Source organism: Ranitomeya variabilis, chromosome 4 (assembly GCF_051348905.1).
Source record: "Ranitomeya variabilis isolate aRanVar5 chromosome 4, aRanVar5.hap1, whole genome shotgun sequence".
Classification (NCBI taxonomy): domain Eukaryota; kingdom Metazoa; phylum Chordata; class Amphibia; order Anura; family Dendrobatidae; genus Ranitomeya; species Ranitomeya variabilis.
The window spans coordinates 392,017,372-392,043,429 of NC_135235.1; the positions used below are offsets into that span (position 1 = coordinate 392,017,372).

The window sequence follows — 26,058 nt, forward strand, 5'->3', positions numbered from 1 at the left end:
CCTACCTATGTCTGGGCCCAGAACACAGAATTCATCATTACATCTCAGTATGAGAACAGGGTCAAAATTGTTTAAAAGCACAAATGTATAATATATTCCTAAAGAGAACACTTGTCAGCAGGATCTTGTTCCATAAACCAAAAACATCTACAGTATGTTAAACCACTGCAATTCATATTAAATCTATACCTTGTTTTTGTAATCCTTGCTTCTCTTACAAAGTAATCCTTGGAGTTGGGCTTGGACCTACTATTACTGCCCTCCATCCTTTTTCCATCTTTCCCTGTCCAAAGCTCCCCGATTTACAGGTCCCTCTTGTTTGAGTGACCTACCTCCCTGTCCAAAATCTTGTGCAGGCACCTTCACGCTCAACGCTGGTCATCTTATCAGGTGGGGCAACGCACTCACAAATGCATAATCCTAATCTCACTCTGTCATCTGGACTTCAGGACGCATGTGCAGCGCCCCAGAGTCCTGGTCGTTGCAGTACTGTGGCTCCGCCACTATGGGGAGCTACGGTACGTCCGATGGCACTGAAGGAGTTCATCTGATCAGGTATCACAGACACCAATACATTTCACAGCCGGGCATCCGGGGGGAGCTAAGGGTTCTATTCATTAGGCCACTCCCCACCATAGTGGGTAAACTGGGGGTCAGGCAGGAAGTTAGATCAGAAAGCTGACTGGATTGGACGAAGCAACACCTAGTGGCAGAGGGTGTTGTGGAGGAAGAGACAGTAGGGTCTCTGTCAGGGGTGGGATCCTGACAGAGGCTTGGCATTGGAAAGAACGTAACGGGTCCGCGCCAGCTCCGGGAAGCGGCGGGGCCCAAGAAAGGACTAGAAGCGAGATAGATTGTGCTGAGTGAGAAACGAGATCAAGCGATAGGAGAATTCCAGTAGGGGTCGTGCTGTAAGACCGGAGCAACACCCTACTGAGGCGCACTACCGGTGGCCGGAACGCCGAGGGAGTATTATAACATTCAGCTTCAAGCAATACTCTAAACAGCGGCAGGACAGTCAGTTTAAGGCGGGCTGTCTAACACATATCACCTATGAAGTCTTGGGAGGCAATTGCGGGAGAGGGGCGTCTCTAGGGTCCCGGAAGAACTCCAGGCCTACCCGACAAACGGGTGCCGTTCTAACCGTAACATCAGGAAGGGACGGACGATTAGAAGAACATCATTTAATCGAGTTGTGAGGGAACTTAAGAAACAGACACAACAGTTGTGGGGTACTTTCCGTAAGCACAGCAGGGAAGGACTACAACACATAGCGCTAAGAAGGAAGGCACCGATTTCCACCTGTGAAGTGAACTCTGGAGGTGCCATTGGACCGGCCGGACTTGCGCAGCCTGGTGAACCGTATTCTGGACTGAGGACTCAGAGATCTCCAGTAAAGAGGTAAAGAGACTGCAACCTGGTGTCCTCGTTATTTACCGCGACCTGCACCCCACAACTGCACCGTTACAACACCACTTATTGCACCGGACGTCCCCCACTGACAGACAGGGCCACGGACCGGGTCTAGCCACCGTGACAACCCCAGGACTGAGACCTAGAGGCCCGGCTCCGGGTACCCCTCGGCCCTGCGGCGGTGTGGGGGCGCTCCACATGCACTGCTGATGGAAATTACGGCAACAGAACATCATGCTGTGTGTGTGGGAGCTGTTGTCCCATCATTCTGTGTATAGGGATTTGTTTGGGAATTATGCTGTATATAGATAGCCGTAGGGGACATCATGCAGTGTACGGACAACTGTGGGGGCGATCATACAGTGAGGGGGCTACTGTGCGGCCATCATACAGTGTGGAGGCGTCATACAGCATAGGGGACATTATAGTGTGTAAAGGAAGTTGTGAAGGCATTATACTGTGTATAGGGAATATTTGGGGGCATCATACTGTGTGTAGGGGAATTGAGGACCCATAATTCTGTGTATAGGGGTGGTATGGGGGAATCAGTGCACATAGTGAGCTACCAGGGACATCATACTGTGTATAGGGAGCTGTGGGACCATCATACTGTGTATGCGGGATCGGTGGTGGCAATATATTATGCATAGGGGAGCTGTGGGGGCATTATACTATGTATAGGGAGCTGTGGGGATATCATCCTGTGCACAGGGGGACTCAGGGTATGTTATTACTGAATGTGGGAAGGACTTGGGGACATTATTACTGTAAATGAGGGGATATTATTAAATGATAAGTGGGCCCTTAATAAGCACTATTATTATACAGGTGCATCTCACAAAATTAGAATATCATCAAAAAGTTAATTTCAGTTCTTCAATACAAAAAGTGAAACTCATATTAGATAGAGTCATTATAGATTGATGTATTTCAAGTGTTTATTTCTGTTAATGTTGATGATTATGGCTTACAGCCAATGAAAACCCAAGAGTCATTATCTCAGTAAATTAGAATACTTTATAACACCAGCTTGAAAAAATTATTTTAAAATTTGAAATGTTGGCCTACTGAAATGTATGTTCATTAAATGCCCTCAATACTTGGTCGGGGCTCCTTTGGCATCCATTACTGCATCAATGTGGCGTGGCATGGAGTCGATCAGCCTGTGGCACTGCTGAAGTTTTATGGAAGCCCAGCTGTTAAGGACCTGGTGGTTAGGAGCACCCGGAATGACCTGATGAGTAAACTAGAAATCGGTACAAGCTCTGGGAAAGTGGGAACTCTGCTGACCGCAAACACTACTCCTATCACACACACTAGAAATAGCCGTGGAGCGTACCTAACTCTCCCTAGACGCCTCTTCACAGCCTAAGAGCTAACTACCCCTAAAGATAGAAATAGAAGCCTAACCTTGCCTCAGAGAAATTCCCCAAAGGTAAAGGCAGCCCCCCACATATAATGACTGTGAGTTAAGAGGAAAGTCACAAACACAGGAATGAAACAGGTTTTAGCAAAGGAGGCCAGACTTCACTAATTTAGTCAGAGGATAGAAAAGGGAACTTATGCGGTCAGCACAAAAGACTACAAAAAAAAACACGCAGAGTAAGCAAAAGACTCCCCACACCGACTCACGGTGTGGAGGTGCCACTCTGCACCCCAGAGCTTCCAGCTAGCAAGGGAATATCATGATAGCAAGCCGGACTAGAAATAGCAGTACTAAGAAATATATTCAGGAAGCAGTAACAAAAAATGAACTAGCAAAGACTTAGCTTCTGCTGGAGTAGACAGGTCCTCAGAGAAGTCCAAGAGAGATCTGAACCAATACTGAACCATTGAACGCTGGCATGGAGTAACGATCTGAGTGGAGTTAAATAGGGAGCAATAAACGAGAGCAGCTGACAAAGCCAACCTCAGTGACCAGCAGTTCAGCTCAAAGCCACCAGAGGGAGTCCAAGAGCAGAACTAACCAAAGTACCATTCACGACCACAGGAGGGAGTCCGAGAACGGAATTCACAACAGTACCCCCCCCCCCCCTTGAGGAGGGGTCACCAAACCCTCACCAGGGTCCCCAGGCCGATCAGGACGAGCCAAATGAAAGGCACGAACTAAATCGGCAGCGTGGACATCGGAGGCAAGAACCCAGGAATTATCCTCCTGACCATAGCCCTTCCACTTAACCAGGTACTGAAGCTTCCGTCTCGATATACGAGAATCCAAAATTTTTTCCACCACATACTCCAACTCCCCCTCAACCAACACCGGGGCAGGAGGATCAACGGAGGGAACCATAGGCGCCACGTACCTCCGCAACAACGACCTATGGAACACATTATGGATGGCAAAAGAAGCTGGAAGGACCAAACGAAATGACACAGGGTTGAGAATTTCAGAAATCCTATAAGGACCAATGAAACGAGGCTTAAACTTAGGAGAAGAAACCTTCATAGGAACATAACGAGAAGACAACCAAACCAAATCCCCAACACGAAGTCGGGGACCAACACAACGACGGCGGTTAGCGAAACGTTGAGCCTTCTCCTGGGACAACGTCAGATTGTCCACTACGTGAGTCCAAATTTGCTGCAACCTGTCCACCACAGAATCCACACCAGGACAGTCAGAAGGCTCAACCTGCCCCAAAGAAAAACGAGGATGAAAACCAGAATTGCAAAAAAAAGGCGAAACCAAAGTAGCCGAACTAGCCCGATTATTAAGGGCGAACTCGGCCAATGGCAAGAAGGTCACCCAATCATCCTGATCAGCAGAAACAAAGCATCTCAGATAGGTTTCCAAAGTCTGGTTGGTTCGTTCGGTTTGGCCATTTGTTTGAGGATGGAAAGCTGAAGAAAAAGACAAATCAATGCCCATCTTAGCACAAAAGGACCGCCAAAACCTAGAGACAAACTGGGAACCTCTGTCCGACACAATGTTCTCCGGAATGCCATGCAAACGAACGCGATCACAAACCACCCAGATGACAGACATCCTCTGAGAGACAGGAAGATCTGAAATAAAATCCATGGAAACATGCGTCCAAGGCCTTTTCGGGACTGGCAAGGGCAAAAGCAACCCACTGGCACGAGAACAGCAGGGCTTAGCCTGGGCTCAAGTCTCACAGGACTGCACAAAAGAACGCACATCCCGAGACAAGGAAGGCCACCAAAAGGACCTAGCCACCAAATCTCTGGTCCCAAAAATCCCAGGATGACCAGCCAACACTGAGCAATGAACCTCAGAAATAACTCTGCTAGTCCATCTATCAGGGACAAATAGTTTCTCCGCTGCAACGGTCAGGTCTATCAGCCTGAAACTCCTGCAGCACCCGCCGCAAATCAGGGGAGATGGCAGACAGAATTACCCCCTCTTTGAGAATACCAGCCGGCTCAGGGACTCCCGGAGAATCAGGCACAAAACTCCTAGAAAGGGCATCCGCCTTCACATTCTTAGAACCTGGAAGGTATGAGACCACAAAATTGAAGCGGGAGAAAAACAGCGACCATCGAGCCTGTCTAGAATTCAACCGCTTGGCAGACTCGAGATAAGTCAGATTTTTGTGATCCGTCAAGACCACCACGCGGTGCTTGGCTCCCTCAAGCCAATGTCACCACTCCTCGAATGCCCACTTCATAGCTAGCAGCTCCCGATTGCCAACATCATAACTACGCTCAGCAGGCGAAAACTTTCTAGAAAAGAAAGCACATGGCTTCATCACAGAGCCATCAGAACTTCTTTGAGACAAAACAGCCCCTGCTCCAATCTCAGAAGCATCAACCTCGACCTGAAAAGGGAGCGAAACATCTGGCTGATGCAACACAGGGGCAGAAGAAAAACGACGTTTCAGCTCCTGAAAAGCCTCAACGGCCTCAGAGGACCAATTCACCACATCAGCACCTTTCTTTGTCAAATCAGTCAAAGGTTTAACCACACTAGAAAAATTAGCGATGAAGCGACGGTAAAAATTAGCAAAGCCCAGGAATTTCTGGAGGCTCTTCACAGATGTAGGTTGAGTCCAATCATAAATGGCCTGAACTTTAACAGGGTCCATCTCGATAGTAGAAGGGGAAACAATGAAGCCCAAAAAGGAAACCTTCTGAACTCCGAAGAGACATTTAGACCCCTTCACAAACAAGGAGTTAGCACGAAGGACCTGGAATACCATTCTGACCTGTTTCACATGAGACTCCCAATCATCCGAAAAGACCAAAATATCATCCAAATATACAATTATGAATCTATCCAGATACTTTCGGAAGATATCATGCATAAAGGACTGAAACACAGATGGAGCATTTGAAAGCCCGAATGGCATTACCAGGTACTCAAAATGGCCCTCGGGCGTATTAAATGCTGTTTTCCATTCATCGCCCTGTTTAATACGCACAAGGTTATACGCCCCTCGAAGATCTATCTTGGTGAACCAACTAGCCCCCTTAATCCAAGCAAACAAATCAGACAGCAGAGGCAAAGGGTACTGAAATTTGACCGTGATCTTATTGAGAAGGCAGTAATCTATACAGGGTCTCAGAGAACCATCCTTCTTGGCCACAAAAAAGAACCCTGCTCCCAACGGTGATGAAGACGGGCGAATATGCCCTTTCTCCAAGGACTCCTTTATATAACTCCGCATAGCGGCGTGCTCTGGCACAGATAAATTGAAAAGTCGGCCCTTAGGAAACTTACTACCAGGAATCAAATTTATAGCACAATCACAATCCCTATGAGGGGGTAGGACACTGGATTTGGGCTCATCAAATACATCCTGGTAATCCGACAGAAACTCAGGGACTTCAGAAGGAGTGGAAGCAGAAATTGACACCAACGGAACATCGCCATGTACCCCTTGACAACCCCAACTAGACACAGACATTGATTTCCAATCCAATACTGGATTATGAACCTGTAGCCAAGGCAGACCCAACACGACCACATCATACAAATTATGAAACACCAAAAAGCGAATATCTTCCTGATGTGCAGGAGCCATGCACATGGTCAACTGAGTCCAGTATTGAGGTTTATTCTTGGCCAACGACGTGGCATCAATTCCCCTTAATGGAATAGGATACTGCAAAGGCTCCAAGAAAAAACCACAGCGCCTGGCAAACTCCAAGTCCATCAAATTAAGGGCAGCGCCTGAATCCACAAATGCCATAACCGAGTAGGATGACAAAGAGCAAATCAGAGTAACAGACAAAAGAAATTTAGGCTGTACAGTACCAATGGTGACAGACCTAGCGAACCGCTTAGTGCGCTTAGGACAATCAGAGATAGCATGAGTGGGGTCACCACAGTAAAAACACAGCCCATTCTGACGTCTGTGTTCTTGCCGTTCAGTTCTGGTCAAAGTTCTATCACATTGCATAAGCTCAGGCCTCTGCTCAGAGGACACCGCCAAATGGTGCACAATTTTGCGCTCACGCAAACGACGATCAATTTGGATGGCCAAGGACATTGATTCATTCAGACCAGCAGGCGTGGGAAATCCCACCATAACATCCTTAAGGGCTTCAGAAAGACCCTTTCTAAAAATTGCTGCCAGGGCACACTCATTCCATTGAGTAAGCACAGACCATTTTCTAAACTTCTGACAATATATCTCCGCTTCATCCTGACCCTGACACAAAGCTAGCAAGATTTTCTCTGCCTGATCCACTGAATTAGGTTCGTCATAAAGCAATCCAAGCGCCAGAAAAAACGCATCTACATTAAGCAATGCAGGATCTCCTGGCGCAAGGGAGAATGCCCAGTCTTGAGGGTTGCCACGCAACAAAGAAATAATAATTTTTACTTGCTGAATGGGGTCACCAGAGGAGCGGGGTTTCAAAGCAAGAAACAGTTTACAATTATTTTTGAAATTCAGAAACTTAGATCTATCCCCAGAAAACAAATCATGAATTGGAATTCTAGGCTCTAACATCGGATTCTGAACTACATAATCTTGAATGCTTTGTACTCTTGCAGTGAGATGATCCACACAAGAGGACAGACCTTGAATATCCATATCTACACCTGAGTCCTGAACCACCCAAAGATTAAGGGGAAAAGAGAGACAAAACACACTGCAAAGAAAAAAAAAATGGGTTCAGAACTTCTCTTATCCCTCTTTTGAGATGCATTAACACTTTGCAGGCCAGCTGTACTGTTAAGGACCTGGTAGTTAGGAGCACCCGGAATGACCTGATGAGTAAACTAGAAATCGGTACAAGCTCTGGGAAAGTGGGAACTCTGCTGACCGCAAACACTACTATCACACACACTAGAAATAGCCGTGGAGCGTACCTAACTCTCCCTAGACGCCTCTTCACAGCCTAAGAGCTAACTACCCCTAAAGATAGAAATAGAAGCCTAACCTTGCCTCAGAGAAATTCCCCAAAGGTAAAGGCAGCCCCCCACATATAATGACTGTGAGTTAAGAGGAAAGTCACAAACACAGGAATGAAACAGGTTTTAGCAAAGGAGGCCAGACTTCACTAATTTAGTCAGAGGATAGAAAAGGGAACTTATGCGGTCAGCACAAAAGACTACAAAAAAACCACGCAGAGTAAGCAAAAGACTCCCCACACCGACTCACGGTGTGGAGGTGCCACTCTGCACCCCAGAGCTTCCAGCTAGCAAGGGAATATCATGATAGCAAGCCGGACTAGAAATAGCAGTACTAAGAAATATATTCAGGAAGCAGTAACAAAAAATGAACTAGCAAAGACTTAGCTTCTGCTGGAGTAGACATGTCCTCAGAGAAGTCCAAAAGAGATCTGAACCAATACTGAACCATTGAACGCTGGCATGGAGTAACGATCTGAGTGGAGTTAAATAGGGAGCAATAAACGAGAGCAGCTGACAAAGCCAACCTCAGTGACCAGCAGTTCCACTCAAAGCCACCAGAGGGAGTCCAAGAGCAGAACTAACCAAAGTACCATTCACGACCACAGGAGGGAGTCCGAGAACGGAATTCACAACACCCAGCTTTTTGGAGATGGAAATTTCATTCTCCAGCAGGACATGGCATCTGTCCACACTGCCAAAAGTACCAATACCTGGTTTAAAAACAACAGTATCACTGTGCTTGATTGGGCAGCAAACTCGCCTGACCTTAACCCCATAGAGAATCTATGGGGTATTGCCAAGAGGAAGATGAGAGACATCAGACCCAACAATGCAGACGAGCTGAAGGCTGTTATCAAAGCAACCTGGGCTTCCATAACACCTCAGCAGTGCCGCAGGCTGATCGCCTCCATGCCACGCCGCATTGATGCAGTAATTGATGCCAAAGGTGCCCTGACCAAGTATTGAACTTTACTGAACATACATTTCAGTATGCCAACATTTCTGATTTTAAAATAATTTTTCAAGCTGGCGTTATGAAGTATTCTAATTTACTGAGATAATGACTTATGGGTTTTCATTGGCTGTAAGCCATAATCATCAACATTAACAGAAATAAACACTTGAAATAGATCACTCTGTTTGTAATGACTCTATATAATATGAGTTTCACTTTTTGTATTGAAGAACTGAAATAAATTAACTTTTTGATGATATTCTAATTTGGTGAGATGCACTTTTATGTGCATTCAGTATTGTGTCTATCAAAGGTGCACAGAATGGACATTATTACTTTCAAAGTGTAAAAATGTGGACACTGCTTTCTAGGGCACTTACACAGGTCATTAATATTTTTTAGGGGCGATTTTAGAGGGCCTTATAGAGGCATTTTACTTTATAAGGGTTACAATGGTGAGCATTATGATGTGGGATATTATGAGGAAAACTGTGTACCGCACAGCAAGTTCCGTAATAGGGACACATACGGCAGCAGCAGTTCTGAACTGGGATGACAGAAGGATGAGGAGTTTGTGCAGGCTGATCATAATAGTGGGGGACAGTGCTGGAAATGTGAGAAGTCAAATGTATCTTTTTTGTAAATTCTACAGATGCGTTGTGCCTGGAAGATGTTATGGTGGTCTGGGCTAGATAGAAAAACGGGAAAAGTTAACGACTAGTGATGAGCGAATATACTCGTTAGCACGCTCGGGTGTCCTCAGAGTATTTTATAGTGCTCGGAGATTTAGTTTTCTTCGCCGCAGCTGAATGATTTGCATGTGTTAGCCAACATAAGTACATGTGGTGGTTGCCTGGTTGCTAGGGGATCCCCACATGTAATCAAGCTGGCTAACAGATGTAAATCATTCAGCTGCGGTGATAAAAACAAAATCTCCGAGCACTTACAAATATTCGGAGGACACCCAAGCGTGCTCGGGACATCTCGAGTAACGAGTATATTCGCTCATCACTATTAACGACTTCATCAGAAAGAACGTAACCTGTAAGTCACCATCTATAACTGTATTGTAATCTCCTATATGTTCTGCAGGACTGGTATGTACCACTATATGTCACCATCTGCGGTAATATCTGTGTTGGTCTTTGTATAGAGATTTATATTCAGTAACAGCGCGATCATCTGCTGAGGTTTTCACAAATTAGGGTGCACCACTGTAGTTGTAAACATGGTTACCTGGTTGGGGGCCCTCAGATGTTTGCCCCTCCTCAAACTGAGCTGACCCGCGTCGCGGGGGAAGGGGGGGTGGGGGGTGCGTCGCGGGGGTAGGGGGGGTAGGGGGGGGCCCCATTTGGAAGTTTGCACCGGGGCCCATAACTTTGTAGTTACGCCACTGAGTATCACCTACTATCTGTTGGAGTCTAATGCCGCATACATCTAAACAAAAAGTATTGGATTATACATACAAGCCAGGCCTACTTGTTAAGCTTACCTGGTCAAATCCTGGCTGGAATTCATATTCTCCTGGAAACCCTCCTCCAATATCTAAGAGCCTCATTCCATGACCAATTTTCTTTCCAAGGTTAAATACATGTCTGGTATCAGCAATAGCTTGGTAAAAAGCTTGAGGATTCTTGGATTTTGTACCGACATGAAAACTGAAGCAGAAGTTTAATAGCAGTTACATAACACGTGTCATAAAGCTAACAAACCTATAGAGATCAGTAACATTATACTTTCACTTTCTGAACATTTGTGACTCGTTTTGCTTGTGGCATGGTTTGGCAGATCTTCATATTGTAAAGAAAAGGTTTATGGCACAAAATACACATTCACTACGTTTACACCCATTACAGTTCTTGGTCAAACAAATACCTGTAATGGGTCAAAACATAACTTTTATGTATTTAGCATAATAATTGTATGTTTTGATTACTTTATCAACCAGTGTGGATGATGTCTACTATTCTAATATTTACATTATACAAAAAAAACCTGTTTGGGAGAGAAGAACAGACAAATCGCAGCACCCTAAGTGCGTAAACACAATATTATAGTCTTTAAAGGGTGCACAATTTTATGCACTCACCTGATAAAAGACTAAAATGGCTTTAGATTGTGTATCCTCAAAATTCCCTCTGAGATACTTTTCAATATACAGGGCTTGCAGCTTGCCTCGGGTGGATCCAAGTGAAAGAGCCAGAGTAAGGCTCACACAGGATGAGTAATTCAAGAAAAGCACATCCAGCCCATGAATGGCAGTGCTTCCCAGGACTCACATTCAAAGATGATATTTTATATTTTTTTATTTCATAACTTAAAATAGAAGAGATACAATGCGTTTCGGATACAGTATATATCCTTCTTCAGGTGTCGTAAAAACACAGTACAAATCCTACTAGTATAAAATTCAATTACACTTATATATAGTATAAAACCTTTTATCCCAGCCTCAGAAACTTGATTTGGGGTGTGGACCAAGTTCAAGAAAACACCCACTGATTGATACAGCCTTGTTAACTGTGCTGTTCAGTTTATTCTGATAGACTTTCAGCCATACATGGACATTTATGTAATGGTAATATACTTGTTCTATCATCCATTGTATTTGTTATACTTTGCTGCCATCTACTAGCCATTGCTGTATTACACTGTAATATTTGTTATGGTACTTCCCATAATACCTCTCTGTCTATAGCTCCTCCTATCCTTTTCCTTCTCTTCCTGTTTTGTACTCCATGCCATCTTAGAACACATATGTGCTGCAGAGCTGGAGAAAGGATTCTCTTGTTACCTCTAACCTGGAGCTTCTATTATCTCTATCTGGTGATTCTATAACAGCTCTAACCTACAGTCCTCACTCTCACCTCATCTCATCAAGGTACTGTAAATAAAGCCTGTTGAATTTATCACTGCATCATCCTTCCGGATCACCACGCGCAGCTGATAGGGACTGGGAGCACAGGTTGGCGAGTAACGCTGTCCGCCATTGTTTATACAGAGATTCGTGATCACATCCCTCAGACACATCTCATCCACATATATCGGTGGCAGAATATTAACATTGATGCAAGAAAGAGAGAGAGAAAAAAAACCTCCTTTAAACTCTCTCTATGATATCATTCAATCCATTTGGAAATAATGTTCCCAAACGATATATCCAAAACGTTTCTTTCCTGTTTAACAGAGCATTCCTGTTTGCAACTCCAGAGGGTATCTGCTCCACTGGAGTTACTTTTTAGTTTCAACAAGTTTTTATTTTCAAGATAAATCCAGAAAGCTTTACAATCAAAATCCCGCGCAGGGGAATATACTTAAATATTAACAAATTCCAGAATAGCTTTAATGGTATTTAAACAATACAAATAAACACATAGACAAAGACAGGTAAATGGAAAGAAAAACAAGAAGGAAGGGGGGGGGGGGGGGGAGTAAGAGATCCATAACTGCATCATAGTGGTACCGATCAAACAATCAATGGTCAGGTATAAGGAGCAAGTCTGTCATGTTCCCAATGGCAGGGAATTAAACACATAACACGGGCAAAAACAGGAACGAGCTCTAGGGTGATGGAACCTGAGCTGACCGCGATCCTGAACCTCAACACTCAACTAACAGCAGCCGGGGAACGTTCCTGGGGGGACTCTAGACGTCTCGCGCCAACCGGAGATCTAGCTACCCCTATCAGAAGAATCACAGACCTATCTTGCCTCCAGAGAAATATTCCCACAGAAATAGCAGCCCCCCACATATAAAGACGGTGAAATGAGAGGAAGGCACAAACGTAGTTATGAAAACAGATTCAGCAAAATGAGGCCCGCTTAAGCTAGATAGCAGAGGATACAAAAGGTGAACTGCGCGGTCAGCTTAAAACCCTTCAAAATACCATCCTGAAATTACTTGAACTCATGTGCCAACTCATGGTACATGAGTGGTAATTTCAGACCACTAGAGCAACCAGCAGCAGAGAATTACATATCTGCAAGCTGGACTAAAAACAAGAAAGCAAACATGAACAGGGAAATCCAGACTTAGCTTGTCTTGAAGGCCTAGGAGCAGGTAGCAAAGGTAACAGAGACACACTGATACATTGATAGCCGGCAAGGGAATGACAGGAAAGCCAAGTTATATAGGAAACACCCAGCCTCTGATGGACAGGTGGAAACCGGAGACCGCAACCCACCAAAGTCACCCAGTACCAGTTGTAACCACCAGAGGGAGCCCAAAAACAGAATCCACAACACAAGTCTAATAGAAACCATCGGATATTAGATTAGCCTCATAGGGATAATGCTAAAATTTGATCAAGATTACTGTTAGGATTCCTTTCAATCCATGGTCTCCACACTTTATAATATGACTCCCAGGAGTCCTCTCTTGTAGCTTGTATTCGTTCACATAGCATGATAGTGTTCATCTTGTCAATTACTGGGGAGAGAGATAGGGTAGCTGTTTTCCATTTCGCTGCAATGTGCAGCTTAGCAGCCAGAAATAGTTGATTAACTAAATTATGTAGTTTGTTGGAGAAGCCCGGATATCTGGCCCCTAGCAGGAACACTGTTATTTCCAACTGGATCGCTCCACCATACAGCTCTTCTACAATAGATTTGATTTTTGACCAAAAGGCGGACACAACCGGGCAATCCCACCACGTATGCCTCAGATCTCCCAGAGCGCCACATCCTCTAAAACACCGATCCGATATGTTTGAAAAGATAGCATGAAGCTTGCTCGGGACTAGATATGTTCTATGTAGAAGTTTGATAGACGTCTCAACTATAGAAGTCTGGAGACTGCCCTTAGTAAGGGAGCAACAACATTTTTGCCAATCTGATGGGGACATTATCTTATTGAAGTCATTTTCCCACTGTATCATATATTTAAGTTTTACATCTTCTGGTATTGCATTTAGGATCGAATAAATTAAAGAGATAGCTCCCCCGCCCAGTGGGTCACTTAAACATATTTGTTCATAACCTGATGGGCGGTGTGTGGTACCATGTCGCAGTATCTGTTCAGCAAAATGAAAAATTTGGATGATACGCAATATTTCAGAGCTTGGTGGAGAGTATTTTTGGATGAACTCTTGCTTGGTGAGTAGAATGTTAAATGGAGAGGTAAGCTGTTTGAGGGTAATTAAACCCCTAGATGTCCACCAACTGAAAGGGCGAGAATCCAACCCTGGGGAGAAAGCCAGATTGTGAAAAATATGTGTCATTAAGGAGGACCCAGATTGCAGGGAGTGTTTAAATCTCTCCTTCCTCCACAGCATCAGGGAGTGTGCTGTAAATGGGGCTGACTTATGAATCCCTTTCGGGAGTCTCTGCAGTGTCCACATGAGGCCAGGAAGGGTAAATGGGGAAAGGAGGTGTGATTCGAGATTCACCCATCTGGGTGTGCTGTGTTTGTCTGCATTAGCACCTATTAGCTGGGCTAGTTGGGCTGCTCTATAATATAAGATGAAGTTGGGTAGGGACAGACCCCCCCGTCTCCTGTTGATAAACATAGTCTTAAGCCTTATTCTAGGCTTCTTCCCCTGCCAAATGAATTTAGAAATAGTGTTGTGGATATCAAGCAACGTTTTGGCGGGGAGAGGAATGGGCAAGGATCGAAAAACATACAGAAAACGTGGTAAGGAAACCATCTTGATGGCATGGAGTACTGGAGTTACTTTTATGTTAAAAATTTTATTATGTTTAATTAGCAGATGCCTTGAGAGACTATGTTTTAAAAAGCCGTTTTTTGCTCTATTTCTGTGGCCACTAATGCGGGAGCGCAGTGTCTGTACAGTGCGTCCCACATATTGCAAACCACAACTGCATGTGATGATATATACAACATGATCACTACTACAGGTGAGCCTTTGTGAGATTTCAAAGACATCACCAGTATTATTGTGCAGCGCCCCAGAGTCCTGGTCGTTGCAGTACTGTGGCTCCACCACTATGGGGAGCCATGGTGCGTCCGATGGCACTGAAGGGGTTCATCTGATCAGGTATCACAGACACCAATACATTTCACAGCTGGGCCTCCGGGGGGAGCTAAGGGTTCTATTCATTAGGCCACTCCCCACCATAGTGGGTAAACTGGGGGTCAGGCAGGAAGTTAGATCAGAAAGCTGACTGGGTTGGAACCAGGCAACACCTTGTGGCAGAGGGTGTTGTAGGGGAAGATACAGTAGGGTCTCTGTCAGGGGTGGGATCCTGACAGAGGCTTGGCAACGAGAACGAACGTAACGGGACCGTGCCTGCTCCGGGTAGCGGCGGTGCCCAAGAAAGGATTAGAAGAGAGATAGATTGTGCTGAGTGAGAAACGGGATCACGCAAAGGAGAAATACCAGTAGGAGTCGTGCTGTAAGACCGAAGCAACATCCTACTGAGGCGCACTAGCGGTGGCCGGAACGCCGAGGGAGTAGAATAACATTCAGCTTCAAGCAATACTCCAAACAGCGGCAGGACAGTCAGTCTCAGGCGGGCTGTCTAACTCAAATCACCTATGAAGTCTTGGGAGGCAATTGTGGGAGAGGGGCGTCTCTAGGGTCCCGGAAGAACTCCAGGCCTACCCGTCAAACGGGTGCCGTTCCTACCCGAACCTCAGGGAGGGACGGAGGATTAGCAGAACATCATCTAGTCGAGTTGTGAGGGAACATCAGAAACAGACACAACAGTTGTGGGGTACTTTCCGTAAGCACAGCAGGGAAGGACTACAACACATAGCGCTAGGGGGAAGGCACAGATTTCCTCCTGTGAAGAGAACTCTGGAAGTGTCATTGGACCGGCCGGACTTGCGCAGCCTGGTGAGCCGTATTCTGGATTGAGGACCCAGAGATCTTCAGTAAAGAGGTAAAGAGACTGCAACCTGGTGTCCTCATTATTTACCGCGACCTGCACCCCACAACTGCACCGTTACAACACCCCTTATTGCATCGGACGTCCCCCACTGACAGACAGGGCCACGGACCGGGTCTAGCCACCGTGACAACCCCAGAACTGAGACTCAGAGGCCCGGCTCCGGGTACCCCTCGGCCCTGCGGCGGTGTGGGGGCGCTCCAATTGCATTTGATAGATCATGGGGCTAAAACTAGGATCCCACAGGTACAACAGTTTTTGGAGTTACATTTAAAAACTCCGGTGCCTTGAAGAACTCCACATAAAGTTTGATCTTTATTTTTATAAAGGTTTTTTCTTTTTGAATCCAACTGTTTTTTTAATTTACTGGGGGCCACCAAATTTTTCAAAGTTTTCCCCCTTCTATATGTAATCCCTGGTTTATCAGGGAGATGTTTTCCCAAGACAGGGTCACGCTTCAAGATATACCAATATTCAGAAAGCACAGTTCTTATGACTTTATTTCCCCTATTGAATGTTGTCACAAAATTCAATTTCCAGCGATCATCACTTTTTTCTTTACCAATAGTCAAATTATCCCCCTTCCTGGTTTTTCCTTTTAAACATTCCTCCTGTGTTTTTATTTTGTTGTCCCTATATGCACCATTTATCAAATTTTTGGGGTATCTTTTTTCCTTAAATTTTCTTTTTAAAATTTTAGACTGAGCTACATAATCAGATTCTCTCGTACAATTCTTTCTGATGCGAAAAAATTGGCTGTGGGGTATATTAACCTTCCACTTCTTGTAATGTGCACTATTGAAATCTAAAAAGCCATTTGCATCCACTTTTTTGAAGTGGGATTTCGTAATGATTTTTTTTCCCACTATAGCTGATCTCTAAATCAAGAAATACCATTTTTTCTTTATTAATTTGTGATGTAAAGGTAATCCCCCAGGTGTTATTATTGAGCTCCTTTATTAATTGTGCCGCTTCCTCCTCTGTCCCCTTCCATGTGATAATCAGATCATCTATGAAGCGCTTATAAAGCCTTATTTTGTCATAGAAAACAGGCTTAGAAAGTGACGATGAGGACTCGAATCACCCCATGAATAAGTTTGCGAAACTTGGCGCGACCCGAGTCCCCATCGCGGTGCCGAGCAACTGTAAGTACAGTACACCTTCAAAAATGAACACATTGTGTTCAAGAATGAATTTCAGACCCTTTAACAGAAAATCTCTTTGTTCGGGGAGCATCTCTGTCTTTGCTAAATAAAAACCCACTGCATTTACCCCCATTTCATGATCTATGTCGGAATATAATGAATTTACATCCAATGAGATAAAGGAATAGTTATCTTCCCATTCAGTATCCCTCAGTTCCTCGATTAATTGTGTGGAATCTCTCAAATATGAAGGAAGAGACTTTACTAGATCTTGTAGAAACAAGTCAATATAATGAGAAAGATGACAAGTTAAAGACCCTATTCCTGATATAATTGGTATACCAAGTGGTTTTTCACAGTTCTTATGCAATTTTGGTAAATGATAAAATAACGCCATGGTCGGCACAGGATTTGATAAAAACCTTTTTTCTGTTTTTAGATTTCAATAGTGCACATTACAAGAAGTGGAAGGTTAATATACCCCACAGCCAATTTTTTTCGCATCAGAAAGAATTGTACGAGAGAATCTGATTATGTAGCTCAGTCTAAAATTTTAAAAAGAAAATTTAAGGAAAAAAGATACCCCAAAAATTTGATAAATGGTGCATATAGGGACAACAAAATAAAAACACAGGAGGAATGTTTAAAAGGAAAAACCAGGAAGGGAAATAATTTGACTATTGGTAAAGAAAAAAGTGATGATCACTGGAAATTGAATTTTGTGACAACATTCAATAGGGGAAATAAAGTCATAAGAACTGTGCTTTCTGAATATTGGTATATCTTGAAGCGTGACCTTGTCTAGGGAAAACATCTCCCTGATAAACCAGGGATTACATATAGAAGGGGGAAAACTTTGAAAAATTTGGTGGCCCCCAGTAAATTAAAAAAACAGTTGGATTCAAAAAGAAAAAACATTTATAAAAATAAGGATCAAACTTTATGTGGAGTTCTTCAAGGCACCGGAGTTTTTAAATGTAACTCCAAAAAATGTTGTACCTGTGGGATCCTAGATCATGGGGCTAAAACTATCAAATGTAATAATACTGGTGATGTCTTTGAAATCTCACAAAGGCTCACCTGTAGTAGTGATCATGTTGTATATGTCATCACATGCAGTTGTGGTTTGCAATATGTGGGACGCACTGTACAGACACTGCGCTCCCGCATTAATGGCCACAGAAATAGAGCAAAAAACGGCTTTTTAAAACAGTCTCTCAAGGCATCTGCTAATTAAACATATTAACATTTTTAACATAAAAGTAACTCCAGTGGAGCAGATACCCTCTGGAGTTGCAAACAGGAATGCGCTTTTAAACAGGAAATAAACGTTTTGGATATATCGTTCGGGAACATTATTTCCAAATGGATTGAATGATATCATAGAGAGAGTGTAAAGGTTGTTTTTTTTTTTCTCTCTCATTCTTGCATCAATGTTAACAAGGCTGTATCAATCAGTGGGTGTTTTCCTGAACTTGGTCCACACCCCAAATCAAGTTTCTGAGGCTGGGATAAAAGGTTTGATACTATATATAAGTGTAATTGAATTTTATACTAGTAGGATTTGTACTGTGTTTTTATGATACCTGAAAAAGGATATATACTGTATCCGAAACGCGTTGTATCTCTTCTATTTTAAGTTATGAAATAAAAAAATATAAAATATCATCTTTGGATGTGAGTCCTGGGAAGCGCTGCCATTCATGGGCTGGATGTGCTTTTCTTGAATATTTACATTATGACCTAGTGGGTTCCTTGGTTTTGGACCTGGCATCCCTCTGATGAAAGAGTGCTGCTGGCTGAACTTTTTACTGTCTTCATATTGTAAAGGTCTAGACGATTTTGAGGCACTAAAAAACCAACAATCGGTAAGTATTTTCCGATTGACAGTCGTTTAGTACATTCTTTAGATAGGCAGATTGTCACGCCACTGCAATGCAGGTAAATTCAAGCTCCACTAAGTGGCAATAGAGTGGAGGAAGGACTGCACACAGCAAGACCAGACCTTCAATGCAGCAGCGAGGCCACCACCAGGTGGCAGCGGAGTAGTCAAAACAAGCCGGGTCAATATAAGACTGTAGCGCAGTACAAAAGGAATAAGCAGAGTCAACAACAAGCCAAATAGGTCGGTACTGGTCAGGAGCAGATATGCCAAAGACAAGAGACAAAACCACAGGTCAGGGTCCAAGCCAAGTCAAAACCAGAGAGTCAATACACGAAAGGGGAACACTGAGTCTGGAAGGGAAGAGGGGAAAAACAGACACGGGTTCAGTAAGCAAGCAGCAGGACAAATCAGGGCAAACAGAGTCAGCTACAGACGCCTTAGGCAGAAACTATAACTGACATGGTCTGCAGGACACAGCTGAGATAAATAGCAAATCTGAGACCAGACAGAGGCTGAGAAAGTTAACCCCTGGAATCCCCAGACCAGAAAAAGGGGAAGACAGGACTCAAAACCCGGTCTGGATCATGACACAGATCACGTTTCAGATGCATACTGAATGATCACTGATAGATTTCTCAATGTTCATATGCTGCCATTGTTCTGATTACCCAAGATAACTTCTGAGAACAATCCTTTGTGTAAGACAAAATATCATTTCATCTCATGAATGAGCAATCATTTTAGAGTGTAAAAGGATTCTTAGATCAGAAATCAAAATGGCTTTGATATGGTATAAATGCAAAAGATAATAATTAGAAGTAATTAATTGTTTTTAAAGAGAACATGTCACCAGGTTAAAAGGTGCCCAATTTTTCCTCTTTATTCCTGCCGTTTTGCATTTTCACTGTAAACCCTTAACTAACGCTGATACGCATTAAAACGTTGGTCATTAAGGGGCCTTAGACATCAGCACCGTTTTAAAACAGGGGAGAAAAATAAGTAAATAGCGCCCTCAGTGGGAGAAAAATCCCAGCTGTATATGAAAGTTGACACCCGGAGGCATCGACCCCAAACGATTTTGGAACAAGTCAGAGCCGATTAACCCTTTAAATGCTGCTGTTAATGTTAATTACAACAGCCCCCCGAAGAAGCCTACGCGAAACGCGCGTAGGGGCTGGCGTTTCCACAGGTACACACTGCGTCTAATATGGGTAAGGCCCGGTCTTTCATTTATTGTTAGTCTTTCACCTTAGATATACTTCTGGTGGGACTAGTAAGCTGGTAGTGCCACTTACTTACTGTGTTCACCTGGGCTTTCAAGGCGTATACTATAGGTGTGACCTGTGGTTTCTGTTTACCTGTTTCCATGATTCACAGTATTATGCTATTATGACTCTGAGTATGTATTTTATATTGGCATTTTAATATAAATGGTTGTTAATAAACTTATTACTTTGTTATACCTCTAAAGACAACTCGATGACTCCTTTTTTCGGATTAGTATATATATTGGTGGGGAGTTTCTGTTTTGTCCAGTTGTGGACTTATATGTGGCTGAGATCTAATTATTTATATGTTAATTACAACAGCAGCATCTAATTGATTAAATGAGCATTAAAACACCCCCTTTAACACTATCATCCTCCACCGCAACCATAATCGCCAGTGTCCATAGTTGCCATGGCCCTCCGAGGTCTCACAGGCTGAGTCACTAAAGAACTGGCAGGTTTCATGCACTTCAGCACATGAGTACTGCAGTGTATGAGACCAGGATTCAAAGTCAAAAATATTTTTGTCCCACAGAGGGACTAAGTGAAAAAGTATAAAAAGTGAAATAAAATATGGAAAAAAGGGAAAAAACAAAAATACCCACAAAAAGTGCACACAAAATATGAAAACCTGTTTCGTCACTAAAAGCAGCGTTTGCATTAAAACAAGAAAGGTACATATTGCACAGAAAGTAATCCCTTATACAGCTGTTTGTAAAAAAATAAACAAATTATAGCTCTCAGAATATGGCGATGAAAAAATATTTTTTTTCTAAAAACTTTACTGTGTGATATTAGCAAAACATAAAAAAATCTGATAGAAATCTGTCATCGCCGTAATCGCACCAACCCAAAGAATAAAGTCACCTAATCCCTTACACTATGTTCCAAATTATTATGCAAATTAGATTTTTATCGGATTTTCCTAAATGGTTGGTGCAAAGCAAATGACAGTCAGTCTAATAAAATTCATCACCCGTTAGAGTATACATCGAATTTTATTGAAGAAACCTCCCAATAATAACAGTATAATCTCCAAAATGAATAAAAACTCAAAATGCACTGTTACAAATTATTAGGCACAGTAGAATTTCTAGACATTTGATATGTTTTAAAGAACTGAAAATGCTCATTTGTGGAATTTGCAGCAATAGGAGGTCACATTCACTGAACAAAAAAGCTATTTAACTCCAAAACATCCTAACAGGCCAAGTTACATGTGAACATAGGAACCCTTCTTTGATATCACCTTCACAATTCTTGCATCCATTGAACTTGTGAGTTTTTGGAGAGTTTCTGCTTGTATTTCTTTGCATGAAGTCAGAATAGCCTCCCAGAGCTGCTGTTTTGATGTGAACTGCCTCCCACCCTCATAGATCTTTTTCTTTATGATACTCCAAAGGTTCTCTATAGGGTTGAGGTCAGGGGAAGATGGTGGCCACACCATGAGTTTATCTCCTTTTATGCCCATATCAGCCAATGACTCAGAAGTATTCTTTGCAGCATGTGATGGTGCATTGTCATGCATGAAGATGATATTGCTCCTGAAGGCACGTTTCTGATTTTTATACCATGGAGGAAAGTTGTCAGTCAGAAACTCTATATACTTTGCAGAGGTCATTTTCACACCTTCAGGAACCTTAAAGGGCCCCACCAGCTGTTTCTCCATGATTCTGGCCCAAAACATGACTCCTCCACCTCCTTGCTGACGTTGCAGCCTTGTTGGGACATGGTGGCCATCCACCAGCCATCTACTACTCCATCCATCTGGACCATCCAGGGTTGCTCAACACTTATCAGTAAACAAGACTGTTTGGAAATTAGTCTTCATGTATGTGTGGGCCCAATACAACCATTTCTGCTTGTGAACACTGTTTAGGGGTGGCCGAATAGTAGGTTTATGCACCACAGCAAGCCTTTGAAGGATCCTACACCTTGAGGTTCGAGGGACTCCAGAGGCACCAGCAGCCTCAAATATCTGTTTGCTGCTTTGTAATGGCTTTTTAGCAGCTGCTCTCTTAATCCGATGAACTTGCCTAGCAGAAATCTTCCTCATTATGTCTTTATCAGCACAAACGCATTTGTGCTCAGATTCAGCCACAAATCTCTTAACAGTACGATGATCACGCTTAAGTTTTCGGGAAATTTCTAATGTTTTCATCCCTTCACCAAGGCATTGCACTATGTGATGCTTTTCAGCAGCAGAGAGATCCTTTCCCATGTTACTTGAAAACTGTGACCTGCTTAATAATGTGGAACATCATTTTTAAATAGTTTTCCTTCAATTAGAATCACCTGGAAAACCAATTATCACATGTGTTTAAGATTGATTTCAGTGATCCATTGAGCCCTGAGACACAATACTATCCACGGGTTTATTTGAAAAACAAAACAATTAAATCTTTATGACACTTAAATCCAATTTGCATAATAATTTAGAACACAGTGTATAATGCATGAGCAACAGCATAAAAATAAAAATATAAAGTATTCTTGTACTGTTTGTTTGGGCTCATACCCATCACCGTAAAAAAAAAGTCCAATTTCGGTCCAGAACAGTGGAAAAAATTTCATGCAAGTGTCGTGCAATTTTCCTGCCAGTACAATGCAATTTTTTTTTTTAAACCAATAAATTTTTATTGAAAGATTGCATATCAAACAACATTTCAAAAAGAAACATCAGGAGGGGGAGAGGAGTAAGGGAGGGGGAGAGAACAAGGAAAGGAGGGCAACAAAAACCCCAGTACATAATACAATAGGACCATAATGTAGACAAAGCAAAACACATAAAATCCACAATAATAGAGTCAGTCATGACGAGCGACAATAGTAGACGCGAGGCCTTGCATAAAACTTTAAATGAAAAACAAAATTTTAAATTAAAATGCTAGATGAGGGCAAGTGCCGACTGAGATATGTGTGTGGAGGAGATCCATGGGTCCCACCACGAAAGAACCCTGGACCTCCGCGATAGATCCTGCGCCATAATCACCTCATAACAGAAATGCAGTTCAATTTTCGCAATCAACTCGGCTCTGGAGGGGAGGGCCGGGGACTTCCAGTACTTTGCAATACATTGTCTGGCGGCCACAAGAACATTAGAGATTACGGGCCGGAGAGAGGAGGGGAGGTCGATGAGAGAAATACCCAGAACCGCAAGCTGCCCACTCAGCAGAAGGGGGAGACACGTCAGCTCAGTAATCAGTGCCTCCACCTCACGCCAAAAAGCCCGAACCCGCGGACATGACCACCAGACATGGGAAGCCGACCCCACAGCACCACAACCCTTCCAACAGAGGGGGGAGGAAGATGGGGAGAACCTCGCCAGACGGGACGGAGTAATATACCAATGTAATTGTATCTTTTTTACCTGTTCCAAGTGGCCAATGCATGAAGAGAACTTAGCGGGATGTATCATTGCAAACCGCCAGTCCTCCAGGGAAGCCTCAAAACCCAACGAGGACTCCCAGGAGGTCATGAATTGAAATTTGTCAGCAACGCCACAGGATAGGAGGGCTTTGTAAATAATGGAAATGCCATGGGACAGTATAGTGGAAGTACAATGCAATTTTTATCATCTAGCATCCGAATTACATGCAATTTACATGCGAATGCGATCCGATTATAATATGATTGTTACATGACCTTATACATGGAGTAATCGCTATGTCATTTACATAGTTTTCAAAGGAAATATTCTTGGGTATATTTTATGTAAGATAGAGCTTACTGAGTGTGTTGGGGACACTTGCTTGGCAACAGGATAAACGTAGACAGGCACGCTTTTTTCCACATAAACATTCTATGTGGTTTATTTACACTTCATAAACCGCTGTAGGCCATGTTACACATCACAGACCACATAAAGTCCATAGCACTTCATAGCTATACAGTTTTGACTCAGATACTTCATAGCACGACATTAGCTTGCAGGCAGTACACATGCAGGACCTTACTCCGTCCAGTTACCATGGGTGACCGCACAGTTCATTATCTGACCCCCTGTCAGTGCACACAGTTCCGTATACTCTGGGTTACCTTCCAGGAGCTCCTGCTCCACACGCTGACTCCTTGTCAGTCCACATTCCTGGGAAGCAGCCTAACGGGGATCAGTATCCTTGCGACCAGGGCATTAACGACAGTCCAGACCCTCCAAAGGTTGGTAGCTGCCCAACACAGTAGCTGTCACCACTCTGCACATTTGGCCTTTCCGTGGGCTATTCAGGGATCTGGTCCACACACAGGACCTCCCATCACACAAGTCTTCAGGTCCATGGCCTCTCAGTGCGCTATTCAGGGATCCGATCCTACTCCCAGGATCTCCCAACACACAAGCCTTCCAGGTCCTACACACGCTCTCCCCATGTGACCACACCATGGTCACATTATAAACCTGTAACCCCACCTCCTGGGTGGGAGGTGTGTGTGGTTAGTCAGACCCACCCAGCTCTCCAACTAACCCTGCAAGCCTCCCTTTACAACTATACAAATAGTTGTGGGTCTACAGGTCCCAAAGCAACAACATTACTGGCTTACAGTGCAGACTCCCTCTGCGACACATACTACATTTACAATAATGCCAGTCACTATCTCATTATCACCCTTATAGTTATGCCTCCATGTGGAACGCCCGCCAGTGCCGTGGGGAGGTACCGGGTTGGTCTTCAAGGGGATGTCACAGTGGTTGCGACCCGGTCCGTGGCCCTGGGCGCCCATCAAAAGGGAAAATGTCTTTTAAAGGGTATTGTGGATAAAGTCTATTGTTCGTGACACCACCTGTGGTTCTTGGTCAGTAGGGACCGACGCCGCTTCAAGGAATCCTCTGGGGTGATGGTAGGGCGGCTAGATGGTGACGCTTCCCACAGGTGAAGCGGGGTCCCCAGGGCTTCCCAAGTGTATGGCACCAATGATGTGGTGGATGATATAGTAAAGAAACGGACACAGGTTTGCAGTCTTTACCTGGTTTACTGATGAAAGCAGTCCGCAGTCCAGGGTACCAAGTGCAGGGAAGCTGTGGTCCGGCCACCTTGAAGGCAGTAGGAGATCCCTCTCCCAGGTGAGGTCCATAAGCCTTTCCTACTTGCGCTAAGATGGCGAGGTCCCTGCCGCTTGAAGCTTAGTTGCAAAGTCCTCTCTCTCCTGTCCCAAGACAGATGTCTGTACGATAGGCAGTGCGAGCCTGTTTATAGGATCTCTATCATGACCTGGGCTCTACTGCTTCACCTTAGACTTGGTGCCGGCAATTGACATACAGTCCTATGCCCTCCGATGCTGTTGCGCGTCCTGGAGAACAACACGACCTCGGGCTACCGGATTCTGCGCTCTAGCTCCCAGGGTGTCCTTCCACCGTTTCCCTGCTGAGCCTCTTCCTCCTCTGTGCTTCTTCCCTCTAAGCTCCTCTACTATTCAACTCCTTCAAGTTATCCCTCTTTCCAGGGGTTGCAGCTCCCTCGTGGCTGCTGGGCCCCTCCGCCTGTTCCAGACGTCCTTCTTCTATCTCTCCCTCCTGGAGACTGACTATCTCTCTCCACTGTCTCTCTCAGACTAGCTGACTCCTGCTCTAGACCAGGATACATAAAGTCTAAGGAAGCTCCCCTGAATCCGGGTCCTGAGCTCCCCCTCCTGGCCTAGATTCAGATGTGTTGAATGTGAGTGACTAACCTGATAGAGAGAATCTCCCTTGCCTCCAAGCATGACATCACCCTCCCCGAAAGGAAGGCAACATCACTGCAACAACCGTTACCTGGGGTGTTGCACATGCATATCCTGAGGTGCACACAGCGCCCCCTAGCTGCAGCATGGCACACTGCATCACAAATATATAATTCCACTGATAAGGAAACAGTTGACCGCACCATCCAATTTAAGGCTTTGTGAACACATCGGCTGTCAGCAGACGCTGGCCAGCTGATCTCGGGTGCCGAGCCCAGCATTAAATCATTAGAAGGAAGAAGTGGCAGCACTCACCGATCTTCAAAGCAGATGAATCTTTATTGCATTAAAATCTTCACGGCTCGGGGGTGCATATACAAATGAGTGTACAAGCTCAAACGACGGCCGTTTCGCGCTGCTTGAGCGCTTCAACGGGTTTGTGAATGGACGAACGTGACGCCAGAAGGAGTTTATGCAGTGGGCACACCTCCTCCCAGATCCACTCGGCCCAATCACTGGTACGTAATACTAAAAACAAGTAAAAACAATTCATAACAATTCAATGAG

At 44.1% G+C, this 26,058-nt stretch overlaps 1 protein-coding gene across 1 annotated transcript in view; it reads right to left on the minus strand.

The window, feature by feature from the left end:
- LOC143767185 (ornithine decarboxylase-like) overlaps positions 1–26,058 on the minus strand; it is a 154,867-nt gene that overhangs the window by 37,335 nt on the left and 91,474 nt on the right. The window contains exon 6 of the mRNA XM_077255285.1: positions 10,186–10,351. Within this exon, the coding sequence (XP_077111400.1) occupies positions 10,186–10,351 (166 nt within the window). The remainder of the gene's footprint in view (positions 1–10,185; positions 10,352–26,058) is intronic.